The sequence below is a fragment of the Frieseomelitta varia genome, unplaced genomic scaffold (genome assembly GCF_011392965.1).
Source record: "Frieseomelitta varia isolate USP_RPSP 00005682 unplaced genomic scaffold, Fvar_1.2 scaffold_320, whole genome shotgun sequence".
In the NCBI taxonomy this organism is placed as follows: domain Eukaryota; kingdom Metazoa; phylum Arthropoda; class Insecta; order Hymenoptera; family Apidae; genus Frieseomelitta; species Frieseomelitta varia.
In genome coordinates, this window is record NW_025110058.1 from 286,706 (window position 1) to 305,798 (window position 19,093).

General features: G+C 39.4%; 2 protein-coding genes across 4 annotated transcripts in view; one reads left to right on the forward strand and one right to left on the reverse strand.

Moving 5' to 3' along the window:
* The window catches only part of LOC122530020 (protein bric-a-brac 1-like), a 144,824-nt gene that overhangs the window by 29,476 nt on the left and 96,255 nt on the right, over window positions 1–19,093 (forward strand). For all 3 annotated transcript variants that reach the window (XM_043656625.1, XM_043656624.1, XM_043656626.1), the window contains 2 exons: window positions 14,506–15,529; window positions 16,209–16,301. In XM_043656625.1, coding sequence (XP_043512560.1) covers window positions 14,528–15,529; window positions 16,209–16,301 — 1,095 coding nt within the window. In that variant the 5' untranslated portion in view covers window positions 14,506–14,527. The remainder of the gene's footprint in view (window positions 1–14,505; window positions 15,530–16,208; window positions 16,302–19,093) is intronic.
* The window catches only part of LOC122530024, a 143,089-nt gene that overhangs the window by 1,610 nt on the left and 122,386 nt on the right, over window positions 1–19,093 (reverse strand). The gene's annotated exons all lie outside the window — the stretch shown is intronic.

Sequence of the window (19,093 nt, forward strand, 5' to 3'; positions counted from 1 at the left end):
AAAAAAAAAAAAAAAAAAAAAAAAAAAAAAAGAAAGAGCCGTCCTTCGCGCGAGCGTGCACATGTAAATCCGCGCCAACGAAACGAGGTGTAGCTCGTTTTGTGTTAAGAATTTATTTGTACGCCGTCGTTACGCCGCGTTAAGTTGATAACTTAACAGTTTAACTCGCTTCAACGTTATCGCGTTAATCCCGCGTTTTTTCTTTTTTTTTTTTTCTTTTTTTCTTTTCTTTCTTTCTGTCCGAGTCGCGTCCAACAATTTCGCCTGTTCCCGTGAGTTCCGCGTGCTGCAAACGTCTTCGTATTTAACGACGTTGAGCAATTCTTATTATCGACGTTAGAAACGTGCGGCAATTAAAGATTGGCGTTTTCGTTTCGAAACGCTCGTGCGATTGCTTGAAATGAAGTAAGAAAATTTAACTTCATCGTTATCGTTCACGTGTAACTTTCGAGAGAGTTTTATATATATATATATATATATATATATATATATATATATATATATATATATATATATAGATTGGTAAAATTAGCAGTAACACGTATCTTTTCTTCTTCTTTTTTTTTTTTTTTTAAATCGATTACGCACCGAATCGTATTTAACATGAGAATTCATAAATTTGAATTTGTAAAAATTAATTGATCAAATAGGCGTCCGTTTATACAGAAACGGAATTATAAACTGTGAGTCACGCGATGTCCAATTTCTATAATGATTCATTCACTTTAAAGCGATTCCGTAGCAGTAATCCGTATGATATCGGAAATATCGAGTTTACTTAAAATACTTTCTCTTAGACATTAGAAAATATCCGCATTGCAAGTCGCTGGTATCGTCTAGACGATTGTGACTGTGTTTATGCATTTTTAAATTTTCACAAACACCATTAACGAAATGGAGCTTAAGCTGGAAAATTGTTTCCTTCTACATAGAATTACGATTGACGCTCTTCTTTGGACACCTCTGTATTTATGCATAATGCGTGCAATCTATGCAAACTTTTCTTCCACACGAGTTACGTATTAGGAGTGCCCATAACTAATGTCATTTTTTTTTTCAAATTTAATAAACATTGCCATAACTTGATTACAACATAATTCTATATTCTAGTTAAATATATTGACATTTAGCGTGCTTATCGTTAAATTATATAAAACTGTATAAACTCTTAAATAAAATAAAATTTTCTACAGTATGAAAAACATTACTGATACTTACACACACACACACACCATCACACGTGTAAAGTGCATAGACACAATCTAAACGGCGATCTGTATAACACGAGGTAGTGTAATGCGCCGCCAAATCGGGACATAGTGTTTAAGTATAACTACCGTGTCGCATCTTATCTTTTATTGCTCATAATTAAGTGCTTGTGATATCACTAGCTGCGTGAGCCAAATTTGAAATTCACGGCGCGGCGCCTTTTGCTCTGTCCCTAACGAACGATACTGCCTAAAATTATTTTTCTTTTTTTTTTTTTTTATAATATCTGCTGATACCACTTTTCAATTCGTGGTATCCAAATTTAGAATCCAGATCCGCATAATATGCGTACTGGGCATAATTTTCGGTTTCAACGATCGTTGAGGGTCACGAACGAAATATTATTTCGACTCGCTGACTGTTATCCGAGTTTTAAATCTCATTTGTACACTTGATTTCCGCGATACATTTCAATGATTAACGACGATGACATCGCGTTTATTATAGATTTTCGGTATCCGCGTAGGTTATCTAGCGACATTAATATTAATTAACGTTATCTGTTATATTATCCGTCTCTCTGTTTATATTTACGAACGAAGTACAAATGATCGTGGAAAAATCTTGATACCCACTCGAGAACAAATCTATTATATGCTTAACCAGCAATTACTGAAGAAACTAATTTAACCTCGATACTGTTTCATTCGTGAAATTCGTTTCGCTCTTTTTCAACGATCAGGCTGCTGTTTTCTTCTCTGCTTTTCAAAATCGTGAACCCTAATATTCATCGATGTACCAATTGACGAAAATTTATGGAATAATTATCGAATTGAGACGTAGAATGATTATCAGGGGAAATTGCTTACTCAAGCAACTGAATTACAAAAATTCGCGTGTCTCTTTAATTAAAAATTTTATTTCAAAATATAAATTTATTGATTGTGTATAAATAAATATAAATAAATAAAATTTTATAACAAATATTAATATATATATATATATAATATTATAGTAATAATTTAAAATTAATAAAATTATTTATAGTTTAAAGTAAAATGAAAATGAATTTTTTAGAAAAATTATAAGTAAAATAAAACTTGCACCTCTTGTATCAGGGTTGATTAATTTATTTCAATAATTTAATTATCTCGAAAATAAATGATCTAAATATATATAAATGTATTATCATTTTTGCTAAATAAAAAAAATAAATATATTATATATATTTAGAAATTAAATATTAATTCTGTTCATATATATTTATTAGTATGAAGCGTTCAAGCTTCTAGCGGAGCGATAGTTAAGCGATAACGATGGCAGTGGTGTATTGTCTCTTCCCAAATCCCCGATCGTGAATAATGAATGATGAATTCTAGATGGGGCTGTCGAAATCCCTCTCAATAGTGGACTTTGATTTCCTGAATACCGATTTCTAGGATCACTGCTCGCGAGCCTGTTTTAAAATTGAGTAGCCAATCATTTCAAAATATAGGATGATGATTGATTCACTCTGCTCAGATGATGCTAAAAGCCAAACGCCGATCGAAGGATCGATATCGATCATTTCTTCGAGAACAATGATTGAAACGAGCCCGCGAATCAGCGATCGAGATTTATTAAAAGTTCTTGCTCATAAATACTTAAACATGAAAAAACATTAATCACAACGAAATTTTAAATTATTTTTTATCTAGATCAGCGGTTCCTAACCTTTTTTCTCTCCCGTACCCTTTGATTAGGTTTTTCATTTATGAGTGAAATCCCTCCTTTTATGAATCCCCATTTATTTCTTAAAAAAGTTTGTTTCTTTCTTTTTAATTTTCTCGGATTAGCTGAATAATCAAATAGCACAGAATCAACCCAATCACGTTTCGAATCAAAACTCTGTAACTCTGTTTTTGTGTTTTTATTTTAACTCCTTTTTTTTCCGCTATTAATAATATTATTTTCGCGTACCACAGGTTGGGAACCGTTGGTCTGATGATTCCACAAGTACATAATTACACGTACGCATCGTTTCGCGATGCGCTCAAATATTGCAGCCGATATGCTCGAGTGGCGTTAGCAATAAGTCGATTATACTCGCCCAATAAAGAATTCTCAATCTCAAAACATCTCACCGGAATCTCAAGGAACTCGTAAAGAAGTTTGAAACCCCCTTAATCTCTCCCTTAAACTTTCTTCTCGTAGGAATCGAAACGTTTTCGTTTTTTTTTTTTTCTCGTCGTTCGTTGCTTGTTTTTCTAACACCTTTCAATTTCACATTTCGCATTATGCCCTTACCTTTCACGTCGTTTCATTTCGATCGCCGGCAATTTGGCAATTGTATGAAATCAATGGCTTGAAATAATCGTTCGATCGAAATTTCATCCAGTTTTTTCTTTTTTCTTTCTGTCTCTGTTTTTATAACTCGTGGAATTTTAATTGTCGTTATGTAAACATCGTTAATTAACACGTTTTAAAATAAATAACTTTCACCCGATGGAATAAAAGAAATGAGAAATAATTGAAAACGGTGATCCGGCATAATTATGCAATTTTAATAGAATGCTGCGTAATTGGTTTATTTAATATTCTGCTTAGCACATTACGAAATTGCATTAGCATTACAATAATTGCTACATTCGTATACATTTTATCTCCGCAGTGTGAAGAGATTAATTAATTCCTGAAAAAAAGGGAGCGTTTTATAAAAATTTTTCCACGATTTTCAACTTTCAGATGTGGTATTATCACGAGATTAGCCATTGACGAATTAATTTAAACTTTATTCGGTTTAAAAATGCAGGAAATTTTTAAATTACACTTATCTGTAATTGGTGTCTAAATTAGGAATTAAAAGTTTCCGAAAGTTTTCCAAGTGTTTTATAATATTTTAACAAGCAAATTTACATATTGAAGTGTCTGATATATTTAATTAGTAGGCATTTCGTTTCATTGTTGTCAGCTGGTTTAATTAATTTAAATAGCGTAACGTTTAACTTTAACTTGCTTGAATTTCATGTAGGACGTTGAACATTGATCGTCGAAAAATAATTCAGCCACGATTGCGAGAGACATCGATCCCTCGAATGTTCAACTATTGAAACGTGCAAGCAAATTGCAACTTATCGTGGATTAAACGACAGAGAATGAACAGTCGCGTGGTATTCAATTAAGGAACGACGAACGAAACAAACAGTTAACGATAACAACAGAAAATATTTCAAGTTCTTTCGATCGTTGAAAAGAATTTGAACTTTTCAACTTCCCAAGATTTTCAAATAATCCTGAAGGTTCTTCCAACTCGCAGCATTTCGCGAAATAAGGGCTAACACGGCTGCGATTTTGTTCGTCTTACACGATCCTTCTAGAGCAATGTTTTATGTTTTCACGCAGAGTGATCGATTGTACGAAACACATGGAAAGTTCACAAATTTCCCTCTGTTCTATGCCCTGTGCACCGTTTTTGTTCCAAAGCTATTTCTCTGCAATCGTGAAATTGAAAAATCGGAGAGAGAGATGTTCGAGAAAGATTTTATTTAAATTATTGATTCTCTTTGCATCCGCGATCGTGATAACTTGAGACACGATGTTTATGCAACGCTTTAAACATCTCGCGTCTGTAATCTTCGGTATGTAAAACAATGTCGTTGCATGCTAAAGGGAAGTTTAAAAAAATCTGCTTCTCACCCTGTTGAGATCAAAGAACGAAATTTGGTTTACCGATGCAAAGGTTCCAACGGAAGAAAATATCCTTCCTGCCCTTAAATTATTTGTTTTTAATTTATCAGATGCTTCAACATTGATTCGTCTAACGCAAATGCTACACAAGTAGTTTTCATATTTTATTATATATTATATATTAGGGATATCCACAAGTAATGTCGTTTCCTTCAAATTTACTACATCACTGCCATCTAGTGACGATAATTTAACTTACTGTAACATAACCTATATTCTAGTTAAATGTATTGACATTTAGTGTGCTTACTATTAAATTATATTATTTATTAAAACTGTCTTAAATAAAGTAAAATTTTATGCAATATCAAAAAACGACGCTACTTGTGGGCCCTCCTAATATAATACAATTTTATGAGAGTACTAGAAAAGGTTTAAATATTATATATATACAGGGTGTCCTTAATCTAAATGTCAAAAATGGGAGCGATGAACTAAGAAAAACTGTTTCTCTCAGAGATTTGCTCCTTTTTTGCTCCATTTTGGAGAAAATCGCGAAGAAAGAAACAAAAATGTTTTTGTTTTTCCACTTATTGATGCTATCATTTATTTTATTATATTATCCATATCGTCTGTTATCGTTCATGAAGATAGTATTTTGAAAGTTGTGGTCATTCGCATTACATCGAATATTCACCACTCTGATTAACTATAGCTAAGCATTGTTCCGGTGATGTTTCATGCACTGTAGCCTACAATCTGGTCTCTCAGTTACTCTCTCAAATTGATTGGAAGCGATTAAACTTGGTGAATGTGTGAGAAAATTGGAGTGTTTTTTTTTTCTGCAAATGGTGATGAAAAACGAGCAAACATCTAAAGAACTTGTTCCCTTAGTTTATCGGTCCTTTGATGAAAGTTTATCATTAACTTGATCTTTCAATCGACAAAGACAGATCGGTCCCTCGAATTTGAGACAGTAACCTCTTCATTTTTATTTTAAAAGGGACAAGCATACATTATTCGTATTTAACACGTTGAATGCCGTGCGTTTATCTTCCCGTTTATCTTCGATACAGTTCCACGGTCAGATCACAGTACCATTACGTCCGGCATGCCGAGTCAGAAAATTTTATAGAAATCGTCACGAAGAAAATACAACGCTGCTGGGAAGAAAAACATTTTAGTAGAAACGTAACTGAGAAAGTTACAACATTCTGTTTTTTCGTTTTGATAAAATTATCATTGCATTACTATATCCTTTGTATAATATAACAAATATCAGTGAAGGCAATAATTCAGCTACTTTCCCGTAGTCCTCAAGTTTTTCAATTTTTGACGTGCCTGTACGAAATTTGCTTCGGCCGGTCACCACAGTTAACACGGCACTTAACGTGTTAAATCTATTACACCGTATCGTAGCGTGCCTCAGCGCGAGGATACGCGAGAGATCAGCGATCCAGGGGATCGCGCGTAATCGACGCAGCCTCTCGAGCCATCAAGCGTCGCCCACGGCTCGGGCAGAGGGAGAGGGGGAGGGGAAAGGGTTAAATTTCTCAGGCGAACTCTCGCGCGCGCACACACGCGCGAAATTTGCTAAACATCATCTAGAAGCGGCGGAGAAACCGGCAGAGGGATCGCGGCAGACATCCCGTGGCGAGGCGCGAGGCTGACGAGCGGATCGCGTGGCTCGGCGACGCGCGCGTTACTCGGCGAAAGCGGATTCGCGAGACGAGCGGCAAGAGAGACGGCGCGCGCGTACCCGGCCCGTTTATCGCGCGCGCGTAATCTAATTGCGTAGCTGGCCGGCGAACTGTTTAACATTAAACCGATTGCGCGGGTTTAGTCGCAGTGCCGCGCCGCGCTGGCGGACACGCGTGCGTGCGCGCCGTTCTAAACGGATTGACCCAAAGAAAACCTCTGAAATGACATAAATAACGGAGGCATGCACACGGTGTGTCGGCTTACGTAACCGACGGTGGACAAAGCCGCGGGAAAAACGCGCCCGACGAAGAAACGCTTTTAATCGGACCGCCGAGCCGCCAGGAAAATTAAATTCCGCGCCAAATGAGAATTATCGGCCGCGGTTTTCTCGCCGAGCTTTTCGTCCTCGAACCACTTTCAGGCGAATGTTCGAGAAACAACACATTCGATCCACCGATTTTCACGGTTATTAACACTGGAACGCTACCAAACGCGGTCGGAATGTAAAATAGCGCACATTCAGAGATTTTTCATAAAATAACAACTTAAAACAAGAGTTTGTACAGTTTATTATATTACAAAGCGTCATTTTTTTCTTTTCACTTTTATATTTCTACTTCTTATACTTTAATGTTACTTTTTACATTTGACATTACTTTTTTATGTTTTCGTACTCTTTTTATTTTAATATTTCTGCCTCGGCAATTCTAGCAGATTCTCGTCCGTTACGGCGAGGGGAACGGACGAGAATTTTACAAATTTCTGACTTCTGGTTTCCCGAATTACGATTACGATCTTCTTCATAAAGCTAGATTAAATTGTAAAACTTACGTCGAAGAAGTTAAAGTGCAAATGCGAAGAATTTTGGCGTTGGGAAAGTCAGTCTAGAGTCTACTTTCCTGGGGAACTTGCGTATCAGACTAGAGGTTGTTATAACTGGTATCTCCTACTAATAAGAAGATGATACTTAATTCGTAATTTACTTAGTAAGTAATTCTAGATTTCTGGCCGGCACGAATGTGAAACGAGTGGTGAAACGCTTCTCCTTTTTTTTCCTTCTTTTCTGGCGGCGCTCATAAGGGGTTGTACGTTCGAAGAAGTACGTACGTGCAAGGGAAAGATTGCGAAAAGGCGTGAAGCAAAGGTCAAGCTGGAAGCATCGTGGCACGCTTAATTTGCGAGGAACGTGCAGGTTCCTGTTATTTTTCTTGACTGATTAAAAGCTACGAGCTTTTTTTTTTTTGTCTTCTTTTTGTACCGGTGGCTTGCTTCTCAGCTCGCGTGTCTTTGCTTCGTTGCCGCGTGTCTTCCCGGCGAAATTTGTGGGAAATGAGGTTTACGTTGCCGGGCGTGTTCTTAAAATGATAATTTGGAACGTGCTGATGAAAATGAGAAGCGGGAGAACATGCCGGAGGAAAATGACGAAGGAATATAGAACAGGAAAGAAACTAAGAAGACTAAGCAATGAAACTAAGAAATTTAGAGAAATTGAAACGTATGTATGTAGGAATGATCGATACGAATTGTTCGATCTAAATATTTTGATCTTTTCATACAAGAAAGAACTGATTAATCAACTGTCTACTATTTTTAGTACATATTGCACAGTATGATTAAACTATCAGTGAAAATATTTTCAGTGCATACTGAATTTTTTTTTTTTTAGTAAAAAACGATTATTCTATCGTACACAATTAATCATCTCGAACCTTTATTCATGCATGTTCTACAGTTGGCGAAACTGGGTATTTGTATAGAGAGTTATACACCAATTTAGTTTAATGCAAATACTATTCGTGCAAGTATAAGTATAACTAACTCGGTACAAATCAGTCGCAATTTACGAGTTCTTATAAAGTTAATGTTAAATGCTTACTCGAATCACTGAGCACGTTTAACGAAGATGGTATAGATAACTTTGAACTTGTGTGAATACTTATGCAATACTACTACAGATTCAAAGTTTAAGTCGTTGAATGAAAAAAAAAAAATGTGTCAGTTTAATAAAGCTAAAGACTCGTTATTCTTTGTAACATTTAATTTCAGACAAACTATCGACTAAATTAACGAAACGCGTAATTTCGAGGATACACACACACACACACACAAACACACGCAACGCGCCTGTGAGAACAGTGGATAATAGCTGAACGAAATTTAGGAACAACACGGGTGGATAGTTGAGTAACTTTTCATTAAACGTTGATAATTTCGGCGTTTATAATTTCAAATTTAAAGACTTAAAGTTAGTTGAACATATTTCGGCGAAATATCTTCATTACTGCGAGGGATACTTGCGGCTATCGAAAACTTGCTAATTACTATTAAATTACGGAGAACTCGTCCTGAATTTATCGTATTCATCATAATTATTTCCGAGCAACGTATTAGCCGGGGAGGAGCAAAAATAATTAATCAACTGCCGCTATCCACTTTGACCCTAAACAGAATTCGAAAACGCTCTTCTCCCCCTCCGGCTTCCATTTATCATCAACTCCCAAAAATTCAAAACTGTTAGATTCAGTTAGGAATTAATTTCGTTTTCTAGCCGGGAACAGTTACTTAATTTTTCACAAATACAAATTACAGCGCTGCATCGCCTAGACGCGAGATACTTTTTCCTTTTATAAATGTAAATTATCGTTTCGAAATATTACACCCAAAAGTACAAATCTAAATATTCAGTCGAAAATTAAATCAAAGTTATCAAAACGATCAAAAGCGCGAACCTCGCGGAGCGATGAATTTTAGATCAAAGCTCGAAATTCCGATCGTTCTTCTCGTAAATAAACTCGACTCGACGATCCAGCAAAACGTCCGGGCGAATTCAATTAATCTAAATTGAAACAAACAATGGCTACGTTCTCTCCTCTTTCTTCCCACGGGCGAACGTCCCCCCGAGAACGTCTTTTCTCGAGCTAGTTTGAGAGACAACATTCAGTCAACGATTCAGCTAAATATTTCGCTGATTGTCACGTCGCTGACACAAGTTGAAGCAACAAATCGCTCGCTCGATGAAATAATCATACGGTGTGTTCGACGATCGGCGTGTTTGTCGCTGCGCATTCACGGTGTACTTCGAAGGTTCCAGTGGGTAGTGATAGCGGATAGTTATAGCCTGAAAATGATCAATGTAATTACGGTGTGTTGCTATATTTAGACGGGCGATAACGCCTGGTGATACCTGGACGACCTGGCGTAGGTGTAGAGCCGAGCGTCGGTACAACCTGCGACGTTTAACTTTAATGAAATCATTTTTCTTCCCCTTAACCCCCCTCCCTCCCCCCTTCGCCTATAATAACCCTCCGGTTATAACTATCAGCCGTGGTCGGTGTCGCGAATTAGCGACGTCATCGTTTCTCTTCTCCTTCCAGCGAGACACCTAAATGCACGCGTGTAAGCATTCCTGGCGCGGATTTCGCCAAGTGGCCGCCGGGCAAATTCTAGCCGCAAGCTCCAATTAAAACGCGCCGGGAAGTTTCCAGGGCGTGCGTGGAATTTTATTCAGTCGCGCGATTTTTCCATCGCGAACGCGATCGCTCTTAAATTGAAAGCAGCTGCTTGAGAAATTCGGACCTATTTGTCTTTCCGGGCGATTCGCGTTTCTGTTTGCGAATGTGTTCGAAACTTTTTGAAATTTTCATTAACGCCGTGACGCGAGGCCCTTCAACCCCTTGCGCTGGCAACTGACTGGCGGACCATAACGAGTGACCAAACCGTGTACAGTAATTCGTCGCTTTCTTTCTCAATTCCGGGGGCTCGGATAATATCACTGGATAGAAATTATTAAGAAGCGATAAATTTATTACTTATTGTTGAATAGTAGGTACTTGAATGTACTTTAAACTGAGAAACTATTGCAATTTTGGAGCACGTCGTTCCAGTGCAAGTGATTGAAACACCTCGAAGCAGAAAAATTTAGAAAATCATCAATTTGTCCGTTTTACTAATAAATTTTAGCGAGCTTGTGGTAATAGCTTTTCGAGGTAGCTTAATTTCTTTAGACTGGCTTCAAATCGGTTTTCAGTTGACTTTCAAACCGTTTCAAACGACAGTTTTATCGCAACGCTAATGAAAATTTCGCAAAGTTCCGATACGGGGGAAATTAATGCATACACATAAATAAATATTTATCGATCGACGGATCTTGTAACTTTAAGAAGTTATACTTGGATGGCTTCTCTCAATCAATCGAGGACTTGAGAAGAGGCTCTTGAAAGTTTCTCCGAGGATTAATAAACAGATTCCAACGATGTAAACACGCAGAATGCGATCGCCTATTTATAATAAAAGACGAGGATCATTTTGCACTTTTAGATTAGATTCGTTTGAGAAAAAAGAAAACAGAAAAGAAGCAATCCTGTAGACGTTTTAATTTCCTTCGGTTCAATCGTTTGTAGTCTGGTCGGATTAATCAGTCTAATCGGGCAAAGTTCGCGTAAATGTAACTCCCTGTAATTCCGGAATCATAGTGATCGTTTCCCCCGGTAATCCGGCGATAGAAGGCAGCCGTGGTAAATCGGTTTAATTAAAAGTTTCATCATCCAAATAATCAGGCGGCCTTGTTCGACTAACCGCGCGAACATTTAGGCGAACGTCGAACCTTTCGTTAACCCCACGAACAATTCATTCGCGCGCGAAAGAATATTTTACGTTTCCCCTTTTGTTCCGTGCGTTATCAGAATCGCGGAGGTGCGCGATGCGTTATCAGAGCTTACAAAGAAATCACGCGAGCATCGTTCCCATCTGCCGATAGATCACGCGAACACGCGCGTCCACGCAGCTTTCCTGCCACGGGTAATTACACGCATTTGGTGTGCGTGCACGCGCGGCCACGACACACGCGTTTCGAGCCAACTGCTTCGAGTTAGTCGTGTTGGATTGCACAGTTGGTCGAGTTGGACTTTGAACGATTCAACTTTCGTTCGTGGTCAAAGGTTGAACTGAATTATCGAATTTTACCGAATCGAATAGTGAAATATTTATATCGTCAATGTTATATTTTCGATTGAAATTAATTATTCCACGATTTGAAACGAGAACCAAAGGTGACGCGCGTGAAATAATTGTCTTTGTTGAGCGTTCACTGTCTAATTTGGAATTAGTACAAATGTACAAAGTATTTGAAGCAAGCTACGCATTCAATCTCCATTTAATTTACATTCTTTTAATTACGAGTTTGCACCAACTTGCGAGTACACCATCCCTGGCGAAAAGTTTCCGACCAAACGCCAGTATTCGAAAATATTCAAAAACATTGACATCTTTCGTAACATTTAATGTTGTTTGAAACACTTAATCTGAATAATTTAATAAATTTAATTTTAATTTCAATTAATTTAATCTTCAAATTTAACTTTAATTTTAATGAATATTTAATGTTGTTTGCGAAACTAGAACCAATTGCGAAAAGAAAGATTTTCATTCATCTTTTCACTCTTTTCACAACTTCACCCTTTGTCTCACGATTCTCTTACGATTCTCTTTCGTTATCGCCCATTTGTCATCTATAAAGCGCCGATAGAATCGTGTACAATTTGTATTTGAGAATTCAAGTTCAGATTCACATTTCACAGGTGTAGCTAGATTTTGCTCTCTCCTCGAGATCTCACGACGAGCACAACTCGAGGGGTTAACCACCTCGGCGAAACTTTAGACTTGAAACAAACAGGAAACCTCCGAGTCGTTCGAGGGGCAACGAAAGATAATCGGCGAACGGTATCGTCAGCCGATATCACTCGTGCATCTCTGTTCGGTGGATGCGTGTTTCCGTGGCCCGGAATTAAGCGATGACCGCGCGCAGTTAAGAAACGCGCGCCGCGTTCAAATAAATCCCGCAACGAACGAACGAACGAACAAACGAACGAACGATACCGCGTACTTCGCGCTTCCGCGGACGCTGATTTATGCCGCAGGAAATTGCGATAGCGACGCTGCCGCGACTACACGCGCTTTTCCACCGCGCGGACAGGGAATTCCAATTTAGACGTCCACGCCGGTGCTGCTTTTTTCCTTTTTTCTTTTTTTTTTTTTTTCGCCGAGGAAATCGTGATTTACCGGCGGAGGAACGATCGTTGCGTAACGGTGTGTTTCGTCCTTTTTTCCCTTTCTTTTTTCTTTTTTTTTTTTTTTTTTTTTTTTTTNTTCTTTTTTTTTTTTTTTTTTTCTTTCTTTCTGGCACGATCAGGCCAAAGAGTTTTATCAGCGGCCGCGTGAATAGGTAATGAACGGCACTCCGAAATTCGCTTTGAAATTCGGCAATTTCTCGGCGAGAATTTACATTTTTTTTCACGGGGATGAAGCCTGTGTACACTCGGCGGGTGTAGCTTTTGGGCATGTAACGATACAGAGGATTAATACATTGGATATGACTCGGCGTTTGACTCGCCAGTGATCTCACGTTGCCCATTGACGATTAACGATTAATTTCTATTAATTCTTTTCGTCGTATTTGCGATACGAGTTAATCTTTTTTACGATCGTTTATCTTGCTAAACTGTGTACAGTGACAAGGGCAAAACTGAACGCACGCGTGGAATTTTATCGAGTGTTTGCACGTGAAATACGAAGAAAGCAGAATATGTACGAACGTTCTAGTTCTTTCGAAAAAAATTTCACGATTCTGTTATCACTGTTTTCGTGGAATCAGTTTTGCACCGCGATTAATTCAAATGAGAAATTACCGACACTTTAGACTGTTTTAATTTCGTAAGAGAACATCATATAACAATCTGTTTAATCTCGTTTTGAAACGTTTCTCTGAATTCGTTCTTTTTCTACGTGGAAAAATTCACGCGTGTGCAAATTTTATGACTAAATCTCTCCTAGACAAATTTCTCCTCTGACGACTGTACGATCGTTTCTCACTATTAAACTTTGAACATTGTGACAAGAATCAAGAAATTCTTAATGTGAATTTTAAGAGATCGTTGTAAACAGAAAATTTAAATTTTCAAAATCACGATGAATCGGGTCGACGAAAGAATTTTTTTTAACATTCTTTAAATTTCGACAATTTTCGAGAATAAAAGTACTCTTGCTTTCTCACTCGCTGCACGACGTGAGAACGTCTTTGAAAGAAAACGAGCTCGGGGTAGTCGAATAGAGGTTAAAATTGTCACGCAAATTTTCTTTTACTATCGAAAATTTTTCATCGCTATGTGCTTCAGTTGTCGTTTAAACAATTTCATTCTTTCACTTGTGTAACGCAGCCGCAACTGTTTGGAGTCGACTCGTTTAATCGCTTCTGTCGTCGTTTATCGCGTAAAATATGGAACGTACACAAATTGAAATTGGACAGTTTGAAGTGAAATGGCCTAATTCGAACAGTTGTAGTAGCATCGTTATTTAATTCGATAGAGTAGACGCGAATGTGGATGTTGATCGACTAACTAATTGTGCACCCAAACCGTGCGACCAATCCCGAATCATTCACCGATCGTCCCTCGGTTCCCTTTTCCCGTGAATCCGAGCGTTCTGAATCTCTCTCCCGACGAACGCGCGGTTCCCCCGGTCGCGAATTAAAACGCACGGTTGCCGCGCGGGCAGCCAACCCCCCCCCCCCGGAAACTTCAACGACGAAGCAGCGAGCAAGCAGCACGGTCGACAATGAGCACGGGGAAAAAAGAATTTAAAAAGAGGAGACAGAGAGAGAGAAAGATGAAAGAAATACTCATAATAATTATATATATGTATATATATATAAAAAAAAAAAAAAAAAAAAAAAAAAAAAAAAAAAAAAAAAAAAAAAAAAAAAAAATCGGATAAAAACGAGAAGCAGGAAAGAAAGAGGGAGGCGAACGATAAAAAGAAAACGACAAGAAAGGAAATTATATCTGTAAAAAAACGGGAAACGAGACAAACGGGAAAACGAGAGCCAAAGAGTTAACAGAGTTAAAAATTGATCGGTACAAATCATTTCGTCTGCAGCAGGGTTGCGGGCAGTGCAGACATGGGAAGTGACCATTACTGCCTGAGGTGGAATAATCATCAGAGCAACTTGCTGGGTGTGTTCAGTCAACTGCTGGAGTCGGAGTCACTGGTGGACGTGACACTGGCGTGCACGGAGGGACCTTCGATACGTGCCCACAAGGTAGTCCTCTCCGCGTGCTCCAGCTACTTCCAGGCCCTGTTCCTTGACCACCCGAATCGCCACCCCATAGTCATCCTAAAGGACGTACGTTTCGCCGAGCTACGTACCCTCGTCGACTTCATGTACAAGGGCGAGGTAAACGTCGAGTACTGCCAGCTATCGGCCCTCCTCAAGACAGCGGAGAGCCTCAAGGTGAAGGGTTTAGCGGATATGACGAACATCAACGCGGCGGTAGCGTCGAGGGATGAGCAACAGCAACAGCAACAACAACAACAACAGCAGCAGCAGCAGCAGCAACAACAGCAGCAGCAGCAGCAACCGCAACAGCAACAGCAACAGCAACAACAACACACGAGCACATCCGAGGGTATACAGCGGGAGACGTCGCGAGAACATCACCGTGAACGCGAGAGTATAAAGGAGGCGAGCAACAAGGAGAGAGACAGGGAAGGAAACGCGTCCGGTGGTGGCACGGGTTTGCCATCGGCAGGGGTGAAAGAATGCGAGCAACCGCAACGCGAGAACCTGGCCCAACCACCCAGCGAGTCGACCGAGGCGGTAGACATGACCGACTGTCCGGCATCGCCCACCGGGCCCGGTAGCCCTTGTCCAGGACCATTGGCCCTTGATCGACCTAGGAGGGACTCCGAGGACGCCGCCAGTTTAGAAGAAACGAGGGGTTCCCTTAGCCCGATCTCGGTGCACAGTGGACCGTCGGACATGAGTCTAAGTAACAATACCGGCAGCACGCCCGGTGTTGTTCTGCCACTGAATTTACCGCAGAGTCGGCTTCCGTCCCCGCACAGTACAGAGCCTCTCGCGGGCCCGTCGGGGTTACCCCCGGTTCAACAAGTTCCACTTGTGAGTACAACTCTTGCTCTCCTTTACATTTTTCCTTACAATTACGCAGATGTAGATGGTGGACGTGTAATGGCATCGTAGATCGTCAAGATTTACGCGATTTACGGCGATATTTAAGACGACGTTCTTTTCCAGTCTTTGCATTTCCAATAGCGTGTACGATGTCGTGTCGTGATCGCGGTCTTGAAATATAAACCGAGATATGGTCGCGTTCGTCTTGATTCGATTGGAAAAGTTCAAGTTCCATCGCTACGTTATATTACGACGATACGGAAATTTTATTTGAAATTAATTCGTCGTCACGCGAATACGAAATTCTTTTTCTAGTACGACAAATGCTAGGGATCGAGATAATAATGTTTTCGATTGTAATGTATTTTTCCTTTTTTTTTCAAAGTTCGCCGTGTGTACATTCCCCGACTTGGATCGAAGTCGATGATCGCGAAATATTTCGAAAAATATTCGCGAACTTCGAAGAAGATGGCCGTTACTTTATTTGTTGATTATTACTCTCGTTCGTATCGATCCGGGATTGTTCGAGAACGTTGCTCAAGTAAATGCTAATGGCTCGGCCTTGCTGCGGTCGGTCCGCGCGAGCTGGTTCATACTTTTTTCCTTCCCAATAGCATCGACAGCTATCCAATTATTACTTTGACGTGAACCCGATGTTCGTTTGCAGTCGTTAAAAAAAGAGATGGACTGGGAAAGGTCGACGGAAGAGCGCAGTGCGAGCAGCGAAATATCCACGGATTACAGACTCCCACCGGATCCGGTGAGTTTTCCCCCGCCTTTTTCTTTTTTTTTTTTTTTCTCTCCGTACTATATATTCCAATTTATTGACTACTTTTTATTCTCGTACTTTCTCTTTACTCTGCATTTATATATATATATCGATTACGGTTATCGCCGGTTGTGCGTGCCGCCGGTCGCGCTCGACTCATCTGCAATCGCATACACACGACCGTACGGCATTGCCATATGGATTGTGGATGAGCTGATGCGAGTCTTCGGAAAAGAANAAAAAAAAAAAAAAAAAAAAAAAAAAGAAAGTAGACTAAAAATGGAAAAAAAAAAGATAGAAAGAAGTAGAAACGTCCGCAATTCGTTGGATCTCGATGCATCTCGTGTCGTACCGACCGTTACGACGAATCGTTCGTTTACGTGCTACTCGTTGACGACCACCGATGTTGACAAGAGATGGTCCGTGAGATGGTCCCGGGCAAACGGGATGCCGAGTTTTCGCCTAGTTCGATTAGCTCCGGCAACGTTTCAACACGATCCATTTTATCTATCTATCTATTTATATCTATCTATTTTTTTTTTTTTTTTTTGTTTTTGTTTTGTTTGCCTATCTATCCGACACCGATAGATAGACAGGCATATATATATTATATATATATATATACATATACATTATATTTCGAGTTCACTTGCATGTGGGTCTATTGCATGCGTGCCCAAGTGCTTTGCTGTTTGCTGCTCTCCCCGCTAATTTTGAAAGTGATCGTGTCATTAACAGAATCGCTAGTCGTCGTGACCGAGGCTAGAGTGTGATCGGAGAGGTTCGATGACGAAAAAGAAAAAAAAAAAAAGAAAGAAAGAAAGAAAGAAAGAAAGAAAGAAAGAAAGAATACACGAGACAGCAAAAAATCGTTCTTGATTTCCCCTCGAAGTACTATGGGATTCTCGTATTCGAGCGCCATAGTTCCGTATCTTATATTTCGACCTAGACGCGTTCGACGAGATGAACGTTTCAGTGATACTTTTGGCTCGTTTTGACTCGAGGTTTACGCCACGATTACACATTACGACTATACGCACGATCTCCGCGTTCCTTTCTCGAGAATCTCGCACGAGACGCGATGGGACGTTTATTAGAGAACGAGAGAAAAAGAAAACAGACAAAGAAGCGTAATGACGAAATTGGACAAATAGCTGCTTGCCGATCGTTCTAGCTTAAGTAAAAAAATGATCTTCGTGGAGACGCGCTCTGCAGAAGGAGATCAATCGTGCATGCTCGTCTATCTCTGACGAACGTATTATATCTTCTTCTTTCTTCCAAATTAACTCACTTCTCCACGCCCCGTGCATACGTCCTGTCTTCTATCTGTCTGTCTGTCTCTCTCTCTCTCTCTCTCTCTCTCTGTCTCTCTCGCTCCTCTCGTTCTTCAACCCTTCTTTCAATCGATCCATTTACGCAACTCTCCACAACCTCTCTCTTTCTCTCTTTCGCTATTTTCGTGCGTCTGTCGATTCCCGAGCGCGCTGTTTTTCCATCGATCTTCTTCTTTCGCTCTTCTCTTCTCTCTCTCTCTCCTCTACCTCTTCTCTGTTCTCGCGAGAAAAAAAAAAAAAAAAAAAGAAAAAACAAAGAGAGAGTCGAGTCGTGAAGCCGGAAATCGTGAACCCGGCCTCCTTGGTCCCACCAACAATCCTTGGTATTCGCGAATCCTGCCTCTCCCTGGATCCGAATTCCCAGTGGACGCTTCGAGGTGCTGTGACGAGTCGCAGTTGATTAGAAACGCGACTCGTGACGCCGCCATTCGATCGTTTCTCTTTCCTCCTCTGGAAATCGAAGGAAAACCGGCGCGTAACACATGGTAACATATATATACATATACTACTGATTCTTCCTGTTCGTTCCATCCTTGCCAGCCTGTCTTGCTAGCTCACTGTCAAGAAGTTGACCTTCGTTTTTGGCCATGGTTGTTTTTTTAATACATTTTTATATATATATATCAATACGTAAATATATATATATATGTGTATATACATATATATATCGTTACATACATGTACTGATATTATGTGCAAGCTACATATATATGTATATATTCTCACATTCGGTATACATACGTACATATATATATATATATATATCTCGTTTATACATATATACAAATTATATTGACATTCATTATATTATTACCATTGTAATATTTGTACTTCGATTTGTCGTTTTTTTCTTTTTTTCTTTTTTGGATTGAGTGCTTTTGCTGCGGCGAGCATCTTTTTTCTTTTCACGCCGCGCGCGGTCGCTCCGGCCGCGATTACTGCCAAAAACAAGAAAACAAAATTGAAAAAAGAAAAGAGAGATAGAAAAAAACAACAACAAATAAGAGACGCGATAAAGAAAGAAAGAAAGAAAGAAAGAAAAAAAATCGGAGGAGGGACGAGGGGTGGCGGGTGGGCTGTCGTCGTTCTTGAGCGAGGCTGCGGGGGTTTGCCAGCGGGGCCCGTACATGTGCTATCCCAGATACAAAAAAAGAAAAAAAAAAAAGACACATATACGCGTCTATGCATATATAGACACGTATAAGAACACCCGTATACGTGTGTATATATATATATATATATATATATATATATAAATAAAACACGTCCCTTGTACGCTGTTTTTTACACACACATCAAATCAGACAATTTCCTTATGTCATTATACATATGTTACTTCTGGGGTGCGCGTCGTGCCAAACAAAAATGAGCGTCAACTTCTTGTGCTACCGTCTTACATGCCGTCGAGAGGTATCATTTTCTCGTCAGGCCTTCAGGGACTTCTTCTTC